The 17,648-nt window shown below is 53.6% G+C and overlaps 2 protein-coding genes and 1 long non-coding RNA gene across 3 annotated transcripts; 2 read left to right on the forward strand and 1 right to left on the reverse strand.

Moving 5' to 3' along the window:
* Positions 1-656: 656 nt before the first annotated feature.
* On the reverse strand, positions 657-4,701 carry LOC132349212 (uncharacterized). The gene is made up of 3 exons (XR_009497631.1): positions 4,524-4,701; positions 3,929-4,013; positions 657-1,805 (listed from the first exon to the last, which is right to left on the reverse strand). It is a non-coding gene; the product is annotated as an uncharacterized LOC132349212 (long non-coding RNA).
* Positions 4,702-4,820: 119 nt separating this feature from the next.
* FIS1 (fission, mitochondrial 1) lies at positions 4,821-8,576 on the forward strand. Its single transcript, XM_059896556.1, has 5 exons — positions 4,821-4,959; positions 5,812-5,944; positions 7,304-7,380; positions 7,824-7,929; positions 8,266-8,576. Exons 1-5 carry the CDS (start codon positions 4,915-4,917, stop codon positions 8,361-8,363), a joined length of 459 nt encoding a protein of 152 aa, XP_059752539.1. The 5' UTR covers positions 4,821-4,914; the 3' UTR covers positions 8,364-8,576.
* A 79-nt stretch (positions 8,577-8,655) lies between these two features.
* Positions 8,656-16,484, forward strand: CLDN15 (claudin 15). Its single transcript, XM_059896555.1, has 6 exons — positions 8,656-10,270; positions 10,384-10,845; positions 13,580-13,744; positions 14,733-14,814; positions 14,909-15,025; positions 15,114-16,484. Exons 2-6 carry the CDS (start codon positions 10,629-10,631, stop codon positions 15,238-15,240), a joined length of 708 nt encoding a protein of 235 aa, XP_059752538.1. The 5' UTR covers positions 8,656-10,270; positions 10,384-10,628; the 3' UTR covers positions 15,241-16,484.
* The last annotated feature ends 1,164 nt before the right edge of the window (positions 16,485-17,648 follow it).

Here is a 17,648-nt window from a genome sequence, read left to right on the forward strand (position 1 = left end):
CAAGGGAGGGAATCTGCCACCAAGTACCACTTCTAGGTTTTAGTTCCACCAACAAAAAATGTCCGTTTCTTTTCTGCCCACTCACAGGACTGAATTTGAGAAGTACATACTTCTTTGTTTTGTTTTGAGTATTATCAGCCACATGCCTAGAATCCAAATGACTATAACTTTAAGGCTGTTTATTATTATATTGATGTAACGTAATATTGATGTGCCATCATTTAATAAAACCATTCTCTGGTGCTTTTTTTGTTTGTTTACCTTCGAAGATATGCAGGAATGAATATCTTTTTTTTCAATAAATTTGCTTTATTCAGCATTACAATTTTTTAGATTTACCACGTTGACAAATGTGTACTTCATTTTCAATGTTCTATATTCAATTCTATGTGTATATACCATAAAGTACTCATTCTTAAATTCATATAAAAGGTATTTGGGTTGTTTCCAGTTTGAGGGGTTTTTTTCTGTTACTAAAAATGATGCTATAAACATTCTTAGACATGTTTTGCCCATGTGCAAGTTTCTCACTAATGAATAGCTGGCAGTGGAATCCCTAGATCAGAGGTATTCATATCTTTTTTTTTTGAATTTTATTTTATTTTTTTATACAGCAGGTTCTTATTAGTTATCTGTTTTACACATATTAGTGTACACATGTCAATCCCAATCTCCCAATTCATCACACCATCACACCCCCACACCCCCAGTTTCCCCCCTTGGTGTCCATACATTTGTTCTCTACATCTGTGTCTCTATTTCTGCCTTGCAAACCAGTTCATCTGTACCATTTTTCTAGATTCCACATATATGCGTTAATATACGATATTTGTTTTTCTCTTTCTGACTTACTTCACTCTATATGACAGTCTCCAGGTCCATCCACGTCACTACAAATGACCCAATTTCGTTCGTTTTTATGGCTGAGTAATATTCCGTCGTATATATGTACCACATCTTCTTTAAGGAATGAATATCTTCATGTCTTTTCTTTCTTCTTTTGGTTTTTTTTGGCTTTTGTTGAATATTTTTTCCTCACAGGAGTAGATTACTAGTTAAATAATATTTTATCTTATAGCTCTTACTATATATTGCCTGATTCTCTTCCAAAAAGTTAATCATGGCAACAGCAATATCCATTTATGCAACAGTTACAAATTGAGTATCTACTCGCGCTAGGCACTGAGCTCTAGGAGCATAAGATGAGCAAGATAGACAGACCCTGCCCTCCTGTCGCTTCCAGTCTAGTACAGGAGGGTGGCATTTATCAGCTCATCACACAATAATTAGAAACTAACACATAGTGTGAACTAAAAATACAGGCCGCTCGCCAAGAGGCAGAAACCAGTTTTACAACAATCTCAGCAGCACTGGTGGTGGTTTGGGGGGTTTTGTTTTCAATTTTACTACCGTGTTTTACTAAAAAAATGGTTTGTCAGGATTGCTTTGCCTGTTTTGATTTTAAATTAATCTGAATTTTTCCTTCCTCGTTCATCTGCTGCTAAAGGGAAGTCCTCTACCGTGCAAAACCAAAAAATTACAAATTTACACCTACATTTTTTAAAGATGAAAAACTAGAGAGTACTTACAAACTTGTCATATCCTTTCTTTCTATTTATTCTTTAACTGACTCTTCATCTCTGAAGCTGAAGCAGGACTCGGGTTTGAATCCCAGCTCCTCCACTTCTAGCTCTGTGACCTTGGGCAGATGACTTAAGCTTTTTGAGCCTCTGTTTCCTTATGGATCAAATGGAGCTCATACCTTCCTGGTATGATTTTGGACCACAGGTCATGTGTGAGCATTCCTTTACGGGGGAAAAAAAGAGACGAGAGCAGAATAAAGTCTCTGGCTCCTGGCAGATGTTATTACCATACCCAAACCAATACTTGTGTGGCTCACAAAAACACAGGGCGAACTAAGAAAGGAATGAGCGGGTTATAGTTTTATATTCTTAAAATGTAGCACTGGTAATGCTCTGCCTCTCTACACGAGACCTCACCTAGTCTGGATGCCAGGGAAGGCCTTCCCTAAGGAAGAGCCTTAGAGCTTAGAACTGAGGGTCAGTAGGAGCTCACCAGGTCACTCAGCGCACAAACCTATCTGTCACCCTACCTCCCTCTCACACATCCGATCCATCAGCAGACCCTGCTGACTCTCCCTTCTGACCATATACCCTTAACCCCTTCACCCCCACCGCAGCCACGGTAGACCAGGTCACCGCTGCCTCTTGCCTGGGCCACCACAGCAGCCACCAGAGGGATTCCTTTACGATGGATCATTTCACTCTGTTGCCCAAAACCCTCCAGTGCCTTCCCATCACTCATCAAATTAAATCCAGATTCCTTCCCAGAGTCTACAAGGCCCTACATGATCTGCCCCTGGCTACCCCTCTGCCCTCACTTTCTAAACAACTCTTGTGCATTCCTTCCTTAAGGCTTTTGCACCTGCCCATTTGTCTGCTTGGAATGTTCTTCCGCCATTTACCTGCATGGCTCATTCACGCCCTTCAGTTCTCTGCCCAGGTGTCACCTCTCCAGGGTGGGCTTCTTTGAGCTCTCCTCCAATAGTATCCTCTTCTCTCAATCCCTTCTCTCAATCCCTTTCCCCTGCTTTATTTGTTTTCAAAGCATTTTCAACCCCTGCCATTATTGTGTTTTTAGTTATTTACTTGTTCAAGTATTTTTTCTGTTTTCCCCACTAAAATGCAAGTTCCATGAGAACAAGAACTTTATTCAGCACTGATCCCTAGCACTTAAACAGTGCCTGGCACATAGCAGATGCTCAATGAGTATTTGTTGAATGAATTAAATCATGAATGAATGAATGAATGAGCCATATAAACAAAGGGGGAGGGGAAAGATGTTCCAGATAGAGGGGACTGCATGTGCAGAGGGCCTGTGGCCACTGGGGGTTTCAGACCTGAAAGAAGGCCTAACAGGGAGAGGCAGTGATGGAGAGATGAGGCAGAGAGGTAAGCACAGACCAGACAATGAGAAGGACAATGAGAAGCCATTAAAGGGTTCCAGATAAATTGAGAATTGTGTTTTTATAAGGTCCCTCTGACTGCTGGGTGGTAAATTGACAGTAACAGGGCAAGAATGGATACAGGGCATCAGTGAACTGGCTGTCAGTGTCTCCCAAGGCAGAGATGACAATGGTTTGCATTTGGATGCTGGTTGAAGAAGATGGAGAAACATAATTTGGATGTAAAATTAACAGGCACTACTTCTTATCCCTGTGATCCAGGGTGGATGGCTATGCTAACTAGACCAGAGAAACACAAACTCAGACTTAGGATCTCTTCACTGGCACAGAATTGAGCCATGTGAGTAAGGCATTCCTTTCCCCCCCACAAATATACATTTAACAAACCCTGATGGAGCTTTTGCCACATGCCAGGCCCGTGCCAAGAGCTGCAACAGATACAAACATGCATAAGGGGCAGCAGGCCACCCAAAGGAAGTAACATCCTGCTAGAAATAATGCCCTTTTGGCTTTCTTATATTCCCTGCCTTGCTAGTAGTTGCCCTTTGTGCTCGGTCCTGTTTTCACCCATCTGCTTCGTATTCCGTACATCTTTTTACCCTCTCTGCTTACCTCAAAGCCCAGCCAAGATTAGAAGCTCAATACATCTTTGAATGAATGTGAATTTTTCTCCTTGACTATTATGGAGCCAGTTCCCTAAACTGAGGTTTCTCTCAGTTTACTGAGCTCATATCACAGTCATTTCAACTGTCCAAGCCAAATAGAGAAGAATAATTTGCCAACTTAACTCACAAGGCTATTATGAGGCAAGAAAAAAAAAAATCAAGGGGCCTTGCAAATGTAAAAGGTGTTTGGATGATAATCCTTTGCGCTTGCACTGTCGTCATTACTACTGTCGGCTTCATTTCCTGTTTATTCAACGAATATTTCTTGAACATTTACCTTGTGCTCGGAGCTGGAGATGCACGGATAAACAAGATACAGTCTCTGCTCTCGTGGAACTTACATTCACATGTGTACTGGAGCACTGTGGGTCAAGGTAAAAAGAAATTTGAAAATGACTGCCTACCCAGTCCCATCACTGCACAGAACACAGATGCCAGAGTGGCATGCAGCATTTCTCCTTTCCATGCTTTGTTGCTTCTCACTGCCAAGCTCCTTATTGTCCATGACCCCACATGGCAGGCCTTTCCCCCTTGGGTACACCCAGAGGATGCTTTATTAAATAATATTTAGAAGACTGGACCCTCTCTGCAAGCAGTGGCAACAGCTTTTCTTTAAATTCCCATTGATAGCATCCCCCATTATTATGTATTCCAGTCCTGGGTGTATGGTTAACAGATCAGTTTTCTTTCCTCTTGCCGGGGCCCTGGAAACCCTGGTACTAGTTATGATTTTCTTGCCGGCACTGAGAAGTCACGTAGCCTCTAGGGTCCTAGATATCTGGGAGGGGAGAACTGGTGGGGGGGGGGCGAGGAGGAGCGAAGGAGCGTTACACTGGTCCCTAAAATTATGTGATTCACGCCCAGTTCCCCACCTTCTCTTTCCGCTGTTTTCAGTCTGGGGGCTAACCACCAAGACATAGTCTCAGAGTTTAGTGAGGCAGCCTCCGTAGACGGAGGCACACGCAGGGTACCCGGGAAGACTGGCTTGAGGACAGGTCCGGCACCGCCTGCGGCCTGCGAGTCGTGGGGGAAGGAGAAGGACCTGTTGGAGCATGCGCATCACTGATCCCAGCTGCTCCGCGGCGGCGGCGTGGGGGCGGGGGGGGCGGGCTCGCGGCGGCTATGTGAAGCGATTGGCTCTGCGTAGCGGAGGGCGATCCCGCTTCCGTCGGACGCCGGAAGTGACTCTCCGCCCCGATCAGTGGGCCATGGAGAAGGTGGCACAGTAGCGTCTGAGTTGTGAGCATTGCGGGGCCGGCGGCCATGGAGGCCGTGCTGAACGAGTTGGTGTCTGTGGAGGACCTGCTGGTGAGGCCCGGCCCTGAGGGAGGGAAAAGGAAGATTCGGAAGGGCGGGCCCTGAGGAGAGCCCGGGTAGGGGCCAAACCCTCTTCCCAGCATCAGCTTTGCCTAGGGAAGTCGAACTACGGCTCCCGGCAGCCCCTGCAGCGTCCAGCTCCTGCCCAGAGGGTCCACTTTGCCCCAAAGGCTAATGGGAGATGTAGTTTCCTTGCGCCACCACGCCTCAGCCTGGGGGCCTGGAGTTTGACGGGTGCTGAATGCATGCAGGCGCTAGGAGGTCAGGGTGCGGGCACCCGATTTTGAGTGCTCCTTCAGTGGCAGGGGGAACACAGTGACCACCTTAAACTTTCATATATTAGTCAAATTCCGGCACGGTGCTGAGTACCTTTCAGGGGAGATCTCAATCTTTGTAGCTCTAGTAGGAGGTAGGCACTATTTTTATTCCCGTTTTTCAGATAAGAAAGGGTCCAGACCGGCAGGGTGGGGATGGGAGAAGCAGTCTCCGACGAGGGACCGCGTGGGCTGTTGTTGAGCAGTTCTGACAGCGTGTTTACTGTTCAGCCTCTCGGGGTCAGCTGCTCCGGGAGCGGTGCCTGTAGCCGCCAGCAGGTGGCATCTCCAGTCGGTACCACTAGGGGGAGGGAAGCAGAGGGGGGCCAAGACAGCCCGCCACTAAGAAGCAGAATGCCTGGGTCCCAGGGATGGAGATGGCAGAACCTGGGGTACCAGGCCCCAAGACCCGCAAGAGAAATGTGGCAGAGGGGAAGATGGAGAGTAACAGGGAAAGGGACACCCAGGTCCTGCTACAGTGTGGCTTGCCCCTTCACCTCTAAATGACTCCTCTCCTCTCCTATGGCAGAAGTTTGAAAGGAAATTTCAGTCTGAGAAGGCAGCAGGCTCAGTGTCCAAGAGCACGCAGTTTGAATATGCCTGGTGCCTGGTGCGAAGCAAATACAACGATGACATCCGTAAAGGCCTTGCTCTGCTGGAGGGTGAGGTGCTAGGCTGGCTCCCCAGCTCTCCCCTTCCCAACTGCCATCGTCCTCAACCACCGTTGGCCTGGTTCGCTCCCTCCATCTCAAGTTCGGGGATCCTTTTTCAACATGGGACCTCATAGTGCAGTCACCTCGCAGTTATTTACCAGTAAACGCACTGCAAAATAAGGGCTGTACTTAGCCTGACTTCTCCCACTGTGCTTTTGGCTACTTGCCACCTCATCGATGGTTGTTTTGCCAGACAGAGTCATAGCATGTCGGTCCCCACAGGACTTTGGTGATCCCGTAGTCTAGACATAAGGAAAGTGGCTTGTCTCGGGTCACACAGCTGGTTGATTTATGGCTGAATTGGGACTAGAAGCTCCTGCTTGTGTGTCCCAGTCCCATGCTCTTTGCCCCCCACCCCCACCGTGTTGCTTATTTAGCAGCTGTTGTTGAAAACCTTTTGCGGGGGGCGGTGTGGAAGAAGTACAGAAGACGGTTCCCAAAACTTGTGAGCACATGGTGCTTTTTTGATCAGAATCCTATTTCCTGCTGGTTTTGGATGGGTCACCGTTTGTCAGAGGCCACAATACTTGACCTTTAAATTTCTCTGTACCCCCTTTCTCTTGGTCAAGTAATGGTGTATAAGCAATCACTGTACTAGCCGAGGATGCCTGTTGTAAATCCATAAAAGTAAGACTCTTCCTTAATGCAAATCATCTCCGCCTCCATTTGTCTATTTCTCAGGTTTCCTCTACAGCAGGGCACAGCTGTAGAATTGGTCTCTAAACATGGCCAGTCTAGTTGAGGAGGCAGTACAGACACTTGGGAAGATGTGTAAACACCTGCAAAACCACTTAGCAGCAAATTCTAATGCAGAGTACAACTGAACACATGAGCCTCTGGGAAGTCACTGAACTAAGAAAGTCAGGTGGGGTCTTTCAGGGAGGGGTAACTGAAGGTGAGTTTGGAGCTGTTTTTTTAAAGGGGGAAGGAGTGCAAACTGGTTTTGAACACTATTCTGGTCAGCAAGCGGCTGTAGTTAAAATACACAGCAGATGCCACAGCTGAGTAGAGATGCCTTTTGGCTTCTCCGGTGCCTTGATTTCCTTTCAGTTCACTTGGATGAACCAAAGCTGACTGTAGTGTTGATACCGGGGTGTGGATCACTGGGGCATTGGGGCAGCTGGGGTTCATGCTGCCCCAGAGCTCTGGCTGGGAAGCCCGGAGTGACCGGAGCTGAAATGGAGGCTCAGGACAGTGACTTTCTCCCAGGATCTTATAGGTATTCAGGGAGTGGAGGGGGCCTCTGGGACACAGGCACTAGGAAGGGAGAGAAGGGGTTTTTACCCTCTTCCCTCCCTCCCTCCCTAGAGCTGCTGCCCAAAGGGAGCAAAGAGGAGCAGCGGGATTATGTCTTCTACCTGGCCGTGGGGAACTACCGGCTCAAGGTAAGGCAGAGAGCTCCTTCTCCCCCTCCACCCGGCCTGGGTGGCCAAGCTCCCTCTCGTCCCTCTCCTCCATCACAGAGCCCAGGCCCTCTGGAAGGCTGAAGAGGGCGGTAGGCAGGGGGTGGTGTTGGGTACAGAGGCGCAGGGTGATAGCAGGACGCTGAAGGAAGGTGAGAGACAGAGGATCCAGGTGCCGAGGGTGTGGGGAGCAGTGTGACGTCAGCAGTGGGGTGCAGCCCCAAGCCTTGGGCTCTTATCTCCCTCGGCTTATCAACCCCACACAGTTGGGGTGGTTTGTGGACTCTACTCCACTGGGTGGGGCGGGGGGGAGGGAGGGGAGGAGGTAGAGGGAAGAGCCCTGGGGCCAGCAGAGGGAAGGCCCTTCTGATGGGGAGAAGGAGGGATAGAATTCTGAGGGGGTGTGTCACTCTCCCCGAGCGTAGGAATATGAAAAGGCCCTGAAGTACGTGCGGGGGCTGCTGCAGACAGAGCCGCAGAACAGCCAGGCCAAGGAACTGGAACGGCTCATTGACAAGGCCATGAAGAAAGGTGAAGGCCGTCCTCTCTGCCCTTCTCCCTCCGTCTCCGTCCACTCCCCACCCTCGTGTCTCCCTGGCCCCCAGCATCCACAGGTCCCTCTCAACTCTGTTAAGTCCTCCTCCTTCCCTCGTGCCTGGGCCCTCTGGGCTCTCTTCAGATGGTGCCCTCCAAGCAGTTCCTCCCCAAACCCCCTTCTTTCTCCATCCCTCAGGGGTCCCTCACCCCTGACTCCAGATAGAGAGGCACGTCCTCTGTCGAGGAGCAACGGGCAGCAAGATGGTGGCCGAGGTCCCTGCAGGGACTAGGTTTCTGGACTCGTGACGGTCTCCCTTTTCCTCTCCCCAGACGGTCTAGTGGGCATGGCCATTGTTGGAGGCATGGCCCTGGGCGTGGCGGGACTGGCTGGGCTCATCGGACTTGCTGTATCCAAGTCCAAATCCTGAACGAGACGGCATCTCTGCCTCTGCGTGGGGGTGCGTGGGAGCCCGTGGAGGACACTGGAAGAGAGGCCCACCCATCCTCGCCGTCCCTTTCTTCTTCTGCACCTGTCACTGTCCTCTGTGACCTTCAACCTCCTCTCCCCTGGGACCTGTCCCCTAGCCCCAAATCATGTGTTTTGGGATGAGTGTAAATAAAATTGGGCTTTGGCTTGGGAACCTCTGTGTCTGTGTTGAGGAAGGGGCAGGTTCTGTTGGGCCCAGGGGTGGGGGTCATGCATGGGCTTTCCCTGCTCTGTGCCCTCCTACTCCTGCCCCCCAGGCTGGTGTGGGGTTCTCCTTTGTCCGCTGAGCTGCCCAGACCCTACACCCTTCCTTCCTCCCCCGCCTCAGCCCAGCCACGTCCTTGAGCAGTGGCAGGCAGCATAGGGACGTGCCCTTTGCACGGCCGTAGAATCCTGAGAAAAAGCAGTGACCAGAGGTGGAAAGGGCAGAGCTGAAGGGACAGGCAAGAATTTACGTCTCCCATCTCCTCTGACCCACTCAGCTGCCTCTCAGCGTGTGGAGTTTTCCACACCAGGGGGCCCCCACTCAGTTTCCTCCAAAACCTCCACCCTTCCCTCCCTTTGTTTTCCTGCGTCCTCCCCTTCCTCCTCCCCATCCCACTCCTTAGGGGAGGGGGGCCACTGGTGGGGGGAAGGAAATGGGCATTTGGCATGGAGTCGGCAGAGGTCTTGGGAGAGGTCAGGAACCCAGGACATCCCAGTTGCAGAAGGAACATCGGGACCCAGTCCCCACACAGCCTGCTTTGCCCAGCACCCGCCCCGTGCCAGGCTCAGCATGGGCCTGCCTTGCTTCACTGCACACTTCTCGTTCCTCAGCCCAGCTTGGGGGGGATTGGGGCGGAGGCACCTGGGGGAGCACAGAGGAGCCTGACACGGGGAGGAGGAGATGGGGGACTACACCTCAGAGCAGTGATGCCCATGGGACCGCCTGGGTGTAGGACGGGCCCCTTGGACTGAGCCCCAGCCTCACCTGCCAGAAGAGAACCAGAGCTGCCCCAGCCGTGGCCTTGGGGCGGGAACTGAGACCGTCTGTGCTGGGACAGGTGCCCAGCCTCGGTTTGGGGTGGGGACCCAGAGGTTTCTGATCTCTCATAATTAATAGAGCTGGTGAGAGTTCTGATAACTCTTTGCTTCTTAGCTTATCAGAGGATCATGTCCTGGGCTTGTGATTTAGCCCCCTTGAGGCCCCTGAGCAGCAAGATCAAGCTTTTTGCCGAGAGTCAAAGATCATCCCAACAAGGGGGGAAATTCAAGTTCAGGAAGTTGAAGTTTGGGGGAGAGCAACCTCCTGGTGGCCTCACCCTGGCCCTTGGGCGCCCAGACCCAGTGCATTCACCAAGTATCAAGCAATTCATACTTGCGGGGAGCTTTGATCTGTAGTCACAATTCTTAATACAACCTATGAAGTGAGGAGGAGTAGTTCTAGTTCACAGAATCAGAAACAGGCTCAAGGGGCTCAAACTTCATGCCCACATCCCTTTGGTAAATGATGGGACCTGGTTTGAATCCAGGTTGGTTGGATTCCAGAGCCATGGGTTTCTCCCAGATTCCCCATTCCCTTTTTCAACCTTCATCTTCCTTGGAGACTCAATGCCTCAACCCCTAGGTCTTTGAGTTTCTTGAATTGTTCTCACCAACATTCAGAGAGGGTGGCTCCGCTCCCTTGATCCTTCCCCACTGAAAGGTGCAGGGGACCCGTCTGTGGTCAGTCTCCGTCTCTGTCTCTTGTCCCCCTTACTCCATTCTCTGGCCCCCGATTAAAGCTGAGTCAGAGGCGGACGCTTCCCCTTGGCTCCCAGTGCCTCCCGTGGGAGCCCTTCCTTGGCGGCATCCGTTAGTCCCTCCCCGGTAAGTCCTCTCCCCACACCCTCGCGGGGCGGGGAGCCCAGGGCAGCCCAGAGACTGGGGGGGAGGGGGTGGACTTTTGGCCCGTTTCGTTTATTCCGTCTCCTCTTCAACAGCTGCCGTGCACTCGTCTCACTCCTCTGACCGACCTGCAGGGAAGCGGAGAGACCCGGAGAGAGGGGAGAGACGAGCCAGAGACAGACCTGGGCCAAGGAAGAGGCAGAGGCTGCAGCCTGCCTCCCTCCCTCTCCCCAGCCTGCCTTAACCGCCCTCCTTAGCCAAAGCCCCACCAAGTTCCCCTGGGGCTCAGTCCCTCCCCTTCTCTGGGGCCCCAGGCTCCCCTCGGGGCCTGTGTCCCACCATGTCGGTGGCTGTGGAGATCTTCGGCTTCTTCATGGCAGCCCTGGGGCTGCTGATGCTCGGGGTGACCCTGACGCACAGCAGCTGGCGAGTGTCCACCGTGCACGGGAATGTCATCACCACCAGCACCATCTTCGAGAACCTCTGGTATAGCTGTGCCACCGACTCCCTCGGAGTCTACAACTGCTGGGAGTTCCCGTCCATGCTGGCCCTCTCTGGTACGGGGTGGGGAGAGCTGAGGGGAGCAGAGGGAGGCGGGAGGTTGGAGAGACCCCGGCAAGGGTGGGTGCTGCCTGCGGTCTGACCTTGGGCGCCATACAGATCCGGGAGGCCCAGTCCAGCTGGGAGACCTGGCTTCCTGAAGCCGGGAGTGCTGGGGGCAGCCCTCTGGAACCACGGTGGAGGCCTCACCAACACGTGGCCCCCTGCTCTGACTTGACCCTCTGTCTTTGTGGCTACAAGTGCAGGCACTGGGGCCAGAGTGCTGGCTTCAGCACCTGCCTTTGGCTAGCTCTGTGCCCCGGGCAGGTGACAAAATGAGCTGCATTTGACCCATCTGTAAGATTACGGTCATAATAGCACTGGTTCACCGGGTGGTCGTGAGGATTTTATGAGATAAGATGTGCAAAATGTTAATGTGATGTGAGCATCTATATTTGCTCAATCAAATTCAGCATTTTAGTTTCAGGGTGGGAGTGCTGGGGCTAATGGGGTGAAGAGGAAACCTCATCTTGGATTCTTGGGGGTTGAGATACTTAAAAGTCTCAGTAGCTTCGCCAGGCTTCCACTGGGGCATTGGTCTCACTGCCATGGTGAGTTCTAAAGGACTGTTTTAAAGGGAGTCCTCTTGCACATCTCAGTGTCCACTGGAAGCAGGGGTGTGTGTGTATATGTGTTTGGGGTTCTCGGGTCAACGTACTTTTTTGAGGTTCTTGGCGGGCTGGAGCCTACAGCTCTTTTGGCCCAGAAAGTTCCTCCCTGGTGGCTGGAGCATCTTCCTGCTCCCTGCTCACCTATGAGTAGCACCCCCATCATTCCCCAGGAGAGTCCTTCAGTCGGCCTCTCGCCAGGCCAAGAGGGGACGACGAGGAACCCTATGCAGTGCAGCTCCCATGCCCTCACTGGGTGCTCATGGAGCCGTCATGCTCTTCCAGGCCCCTTGCTGCAGGGGCCAGGTGGTAGGGGAAAGAGCCGAGGTCAGCATGCCACGAAATCGCCCCCGTGTATGTCAAAGATGCTCTGAGCCGTTAGGGAGTCCAGGTGGGTCTCTCGTGCCCCCACTATTCCCAGAATCTCCTGAGGCAGCTGCAGGGGCTTCATGCTCTCATCCCATCCAGGATGCCCCTCCCCGAAAAAAAGCCCTCTGTAAAAGTTGAGTACAGTCTGGGCCAGACACCTAGAATGCTGGGTGGCCAGAACGGACATTGGCGGCAGCCACTCAGCAGCCCTGGCCACCCCCTTCTGACTTACCCCTCAACCACACCATGGTGTAAGGAGGGGCCCCAACTTGGACCGCTGCTTGAAACCTCTCGTGAGTGTGCACGAAAGACAATGAAAGACAGGGGTGCGAGGGCGTGCTGAGGGGGAGAGCAGAGAGCGCAGCTGCCCAGGTTGAGGTTCCAGGCATCGTGCTGCATGCTTCACATGCACCATTTCAGTGCTGATAACAGCCCCACCTTTGGCGGTGTTAGTAACCTCATCTTCCAGAAGCTGGAAAACTGCAAGGTGGCCTGTCCAGAGCCACACAGGTGTAGGGGGGCTGGAATCCAGACTCGTGTGTATCACGAGCCAGCGGATACTTCCTTCCCAGGCTGGTTCTGGTCCTGGGAAGGTTCCTATCAATTATTCACCTCGCAGCCACCCAGCCCATGCTCTTATGGGCCCTTCAATAATCTCTCTTTGTCTACGAGAGCTACCTGAGGATCCGGAGCTGGTCTGCCCCAGGTGGGGATGGGTGGATGGATGGATGGGGAGAGGGTAGGAACTCCGGAAGGAGTGGCTGGGAATAAGAAAATGCTCCCAGAGAACTTTGTCGCTCTTCCCTGCTCCCCAACTCTGGGCCGCTTCACATCCTCCTGGCAGGGACCCAGCCTTTCCTCTTCAACACAGGTGGCACTGCCCCACCCGGTAAAGGGGTGCAAGGTCCTTGGGAGTGCTTGGCAACTACCAAAGACAGAGAAGGAGGAAGGGGGGCCAGAAAGGGAGCAGCCTTTTTCTTCGAGTTTGAGAAAGGGGAAACAGGCATTGAAAGCATATGAGCTAGACTGACGTGGATTGGTCCTAGGCCCAGGTATCCCACGTTCCAGATAAGAAGCTGCCCTTTACCCAGTGACCCATAGGCCACTGCTGCCCCCTATCGGTCACTCCAGGAAGAGGCTCAGTTCAGGATGTCGGGCACTGCGCTGGGCACTAAATGGGACCTAGTAGATGTAGGGAAAGGGAGGGGGTGCTTGGGGGCAGTGTCTGTAATACCCAGCAGAGCACGGCGGTTCTCAACCAGGGGTGATTTTTTGACGATGTCTAAACATTTTGATTGTCCTGTTTGGGGGGACTGCTGCTGAGGTCTAGTGGGCAGAGGCCAAGGATGCTGCTAAACATCCTACAATGCAGAGAATGCCCCCCAGAACAAAGCGTTATCCAGCCAAAGTGTCAGTGGCGCCGAGGAGAAGCCCTGTGACGGCGGTAGAGGCGAAGTGCGCCTGCGCAGGCGGGAGGGTCAGGCGGCGCTAAGCCTCGTTGGCACTGAGGCGAGCTCCTGGGATGGAGGGGGGTGTGACCCCTCAGCCTGACCCCTTAGGCTGGATGGGGCCTGAAGGACAGGGAGAGGACTTGACGGCTTTTAGGGACTGAGGCCTGAGCAGGTTGTATAAGGGGCTGACTGTCATAGCCGGGAGAGTAGATGGAGGGGAAGGGGCCGGCTCTGGGACCCATGGCTGCGCCCCACCTCCCTAGGGTACATCCAGGCCTGCCGGGCGCTCGTGATCACCGCCGTCCTCCTGGGCTTCCTGGGCCTCTTCCTAGGCATGGTGGGGCTGCGCTGCACGAACATTGGGGGCCTGGAGCCCTACAGGAAAACCAAGCTGGCGGCCACCGCAGGGGCCCTACACATACTGGCTGGTAATTGGGGGAATGTTACGGGGGGAGGCTGTGCCGCGGTGGGGGTGGGGTGGCCCTTGGCCCAGACTGCACGGTTGCCTCACCTTCCCCTTTGCATTGACACCTGCCCTCTCTCCCTGCTCACCCCACTCTCACCCATACTCACCAACTCCCTTGGTGAGTCCATCAAATCAGTCCATCAGCAATGTTTCTTGAGCCCGCACTAGGAGCCAGGTAGGAGTGAGGTGTGGGAGGGACTCCAAAGGTGAGAGTTTCTGCCCTCCAGAGCTTACAGCCTGGATGGGAAGAGTTAGGACATGCACACACACACACACTCACACACACTGTACACAATAACAGTACCATCTGACTTGCCATCCCTTTTCAATTTGCAAAACATTTCTGCACACATCACCTCACAACAAGCCTGTGAGGGAGGGCAGGTCTTGTCCTGTTCTCCAGATGTGGAAACAGGCTCAGAAAGGCCAGGTGGCTTGCTGGAAGACAAGCCCCCAGGGGGCGGCCAGGCTGGACCTGTAGTCCGGGGGCCCAGCTGGCTTCAGGCCTTCATGCACCGAGTGGTGAAGACCTGGCACAGCGCTGAGGGCTCTAGGAGGCCAAGGAAAGGGGAGTCGGGGCAGGCAGGGCTGATGGGGAAGACTGCTTGGGCTTCTGAGGATGGGTAGGACTTGGATGAGCAGATTCCCAGCGAGGAAACTATGTGGTCCAGGCGCTAGAGGTAGGAATGCCAGGGCAGGTCGGGGATAAACAGTGGGAAGAGGGTCTAAGGAGCAGAGTGGGAGACCACAAGAGAGGTGGGCTGTGGTAGGGTCCTGGGGGCTGGATCGAGCAGCCTGCAGTTGACCTAGGAAACAGAAGAGTCATGAGCTGGAGAGGGGGAATGAAAGGGATCCAATGAAACTTGCTCTTGGACTTGATGCCCACGTCCTGCTCTCTGGGCCGCCCTTCCTCCACAGGGCCTAGTGCGGTTCTCCTCTCCCTCCCCCAGGTGTCTGCGGGATTGTGGCCATCTCCTGGTACGCCTTCAGCATCACCCAGGACTTCTTCGACCCCTTGTACCCTGGAACCAAGTGAGTGTGGGAGCCCCACCCACGGGAGTAATGGGTGGGCCTTTGCCCCCCCCCCCCCGAGCTAGCACCACCTGCTCGTCGTCCTTGTCCCCAGGTACGAGCTGGGCCCCGCCCTCTACCTGGGCTGGAGCGCCTCCCTGCTCGCCATCCTGGGTGGCATCTGCCTCTTCTCCAACTGCTGCCGCTCTCGGGACGAGGACCACGGCGCCAGGTAAGGGAGGGCGTGCCGCGAGGGGCGGGGCGCGGGGCGCAGGGCGAGGGCCGCATCTCCCTCTGACCCGGGTTCTCTCCCCTGCCAGCATCCGGCCTCCCTACAAGGCCCCAGCGATGCCCGCCAAAAGCCTCGCTGCCCGCCTGCCCACCTCGGCCTCGGAAGAAGAAGGCGACAGCAGCTTTGGCAAGTACGGGAAAAACGCTTACGTGTAGGAGGCCTGGCCTCCCATTCCCTTCCCACTGCCCCCAGTGGAGAGGGGTCCCTGTAAACCCGGGGCTGCAGGCGCAGGCCCCTGCTCGGGGTAACAAGCTCAGGGCCAAGCCACGCTTCAGGCTCCGCCCCGTGCCTGGAAGCCGCGCCCAGCTCTGACCTCAGGCCCCGCCTTCCCCGTCGGAGCTCCGCCCCGGTCACGCCTCTTTCGTCTGGCTCCCTGGATCCTCTCAGGCCAAGAACCCGCTTCCTGAGAACTCACCTCTGGCCCCTGAGGCTGGACCCCTCTTAACCTTCTGAGTCTGGGTTCTGGGCCGTTAAGGGGGCGGAGGCGTCCCCGAGTGTTTGTGGTCTGTATAAATACTTGCATAAATAAATTTGTATTGGGAACTGTTCAGGGGTTGAAGGTGTCATGAGGCAGTTGGCCCAGCAAGGGGTGGCTGAGGCAGCACCCAGGGTCGCCTCAGTTCCTGGACCCCAGGCTGTCACCTGTTCTCCTCTCCATCGCCTTTGGACTGTCCCATCCAGCAGAAGAGAAGAGGAGTGGCAGGTGATTTCTAGAGTGTGGCACTGTTACAACTACCGATAAGGGCCATCAAGGAGCAGATAAGGAATATCCAGCTCTAGGAACCGGAATAGCAGAGATACCCTCTGGCCAGACTGATAACAGATCACTCCTTTTACTCTGGACCTTTCTCACAGCTGTACAAGGAGACAGTTGGTCTAGAGCAGAGTTTCTTTACCTGGGCCTGAGAGTGGATATCAGAAACTGACAAGCCCTTTGAAACTGTGTCAAATCAACCAGGCCTGGTGCAAGTACAGTTTTCTGGGGACGGTTCAATAACTTACAGAGGGACTTCCCTGGTGGTGCAGTTAAGAATCCGCCTGCCAATGCAGGGGACACGGGTTCGAGCCCTGGTCCGGGAAGATCCCACATGCCGCGGAGCAGCTAAGCCTGTGCACCACAAGTACTAAGCCTGCGCTCGACAGCCCGCGAGCCACAACTACTGAGCCCGAGTGCCACAACTACTGAAGCCCACGCACCTAGAGCCCATGCTCCGCAACAAGAGAAGCCACCGCAATGAGAAGCCCGCGCACCGCAACGAAGAGTAGCCCCCACTTGCCACAACTAGAGAAAGCTCGTGGGCAGCAACGAAGACCCAACGCAGCCAAAAATAAATAAATAAATACATTTATTTTAAAAAATAATAACTTCCAGAAAAGGCACTGGAGGTCTGTTCAGAGAGGCTTGCGTGTTGATGGTGTGTGTGTGACTCAGTATCCAGCTCGGGTGTGGCACGGGGTCATGGGCATGCCTGGCACAGGCCCAGGGAGTACTGAACAGAGCGGCCAGTACACACTTGAGACAGGAAACTGAGGCCGTGAGAAAGAAGCCTGGCATCTGGTGGAAGGAGGGGGGACCAGGGCCCTGTCCTGGCACCTATCCCCTGCCGTGCTGAATACAGCGACCAGACACTTCGGGGTGGCTTGGGTTCTGACCTTGGCCCCCTCCCCTTTCTCTTTCATCCCATCTGCTCACCTGCACCAACATTCTCCTGGGTTGTAGGGACCTCCCACATCTGCATTCTAACTGGGCCCTCTCTCCGGAGCTTCAGAAGTCATGCACCCCCTGTGTGTTTTCACCAGGCTCAGTAAATTCATCACTTTTCCCCAAAGCCACAGTTCCTGTCATGCCAAGCTCTGAGTCTCACTCAGAGACTGACATCCTCAGTCATCTCTGGCTTCTCCCTTCACTTCCTCTTCACCACCTCCCCTCAGTTGGCTGCCAAATCCTATCAACTCTCCTTCCACAGAGTTTTTCCACATCCCCCTAGTTCTCCCCGTTGACTGCCTGGTGTTGGGTCTGGCCCTCACCTCTCTTGCCTGGACTCATTACAGAATTCCCCTAAGTAAGCTTCTTATCCCATCTTTGTGACTCAGTCCCCATTCCTCTACTGGAGCACTGTTCATTGTCCTGCCCTGGCAGCTCCCCGGTGCCTCAGAAAAAACAAAACAAAAAAGACAGTTACAGGGCTTTCCTGGTGGCGCAGTGGTTGAGAATCTGCCTGCTAATGCAGGGCACACGGGTTCAAGCCCTGGTCTGGGAAGATCCCACATGCCGCGGAGCAACTGGGCCCGTGAGCCACAACTGCTGAGCCTGCACGTCTGGAGCCCGTGCCCCGCAACGGGAGGGGCCACGATAGTGAGAGGCCCGCGCACCGCGATGAAGAGTGGCTCCCGCTTGCCACAACTAGAGAAAGCCCTCGCATGAAACGAAGACCCAACACAGCTAAAAATAAATAAATAAATAAATAAATAAATAAATAAATAAATAAATAAATAAATAAAGTAGCTATTAATCAAAAAAAAAAAAAAAAAAAGACAGTTACACCTTGACACACTACCTGGC

This window comes from Balaenoptera ricei, chromosome 15 (assembly GCF_028023285.1).
Source record: "Balaenoptera ricei isolate mBalRic1 chromosome 15, mBalRic1.hap2, whole genome shotgun sequence".
NCBI lineage: Eukaryota > Metazoa > Chordata > Mammalia > Artiodactyla > Balaenopteridae > Balaenoptera > Balaenoptera ricei.

What these genes read in the sequence shown, in the direction of transcription:
- FIS1 (XM_059896556.1), top strand. Translation starts at nt 4,915, where the DNA reads ATGGAGGCCGTGCTGAACGAGTTGGTGTCTGTGGAGGACCTGCTG. An exon ending in TGTCTGTGGAGGACCTGCTG is followed by an intron (nt 4,960 to 5,811) that starts GTGAGGCCCGGC and finishes CTCCTATGGCAG; the next exon opens with AAGTTTGAAAGGAAATTTCA. An exon ending in TGACAAGGCCATGAAGAAAG is followed by an intron (nt 7,930 to 8,265) that starts GTGAAGGCCGTC and finishes TCCTCTCCCCAG; the next exon opens with ACGGTCTAGTGGGCATGGCC.
- CLDN15 (XM_059896555.1), top strand. Translation starts at nt 10,629, where the DNA reads ATGTCGGTGGCTGTGGAGATCTTCGGCTTCTTCATGGCAGCCCTGGGG. An exon ending in GTCCATGCTGGCCCTCTCTG is followed by an intron (nt 10,846 to 13,579) that starts GTACGGGGTGGG and finishes CCACCTCCCTAG; the next exon opens with GGTACATCCAGGCCTGCCGG. An exon ending in CCCTTGTACCCTGGAACCAA is followed by an intron (nt 14,815 to 14,908) that starts GTGAGTGTGGGA and finishes CCTTGTCCCCAG; the next exon opens with GTACGAGCTGGGCCCCGCCC.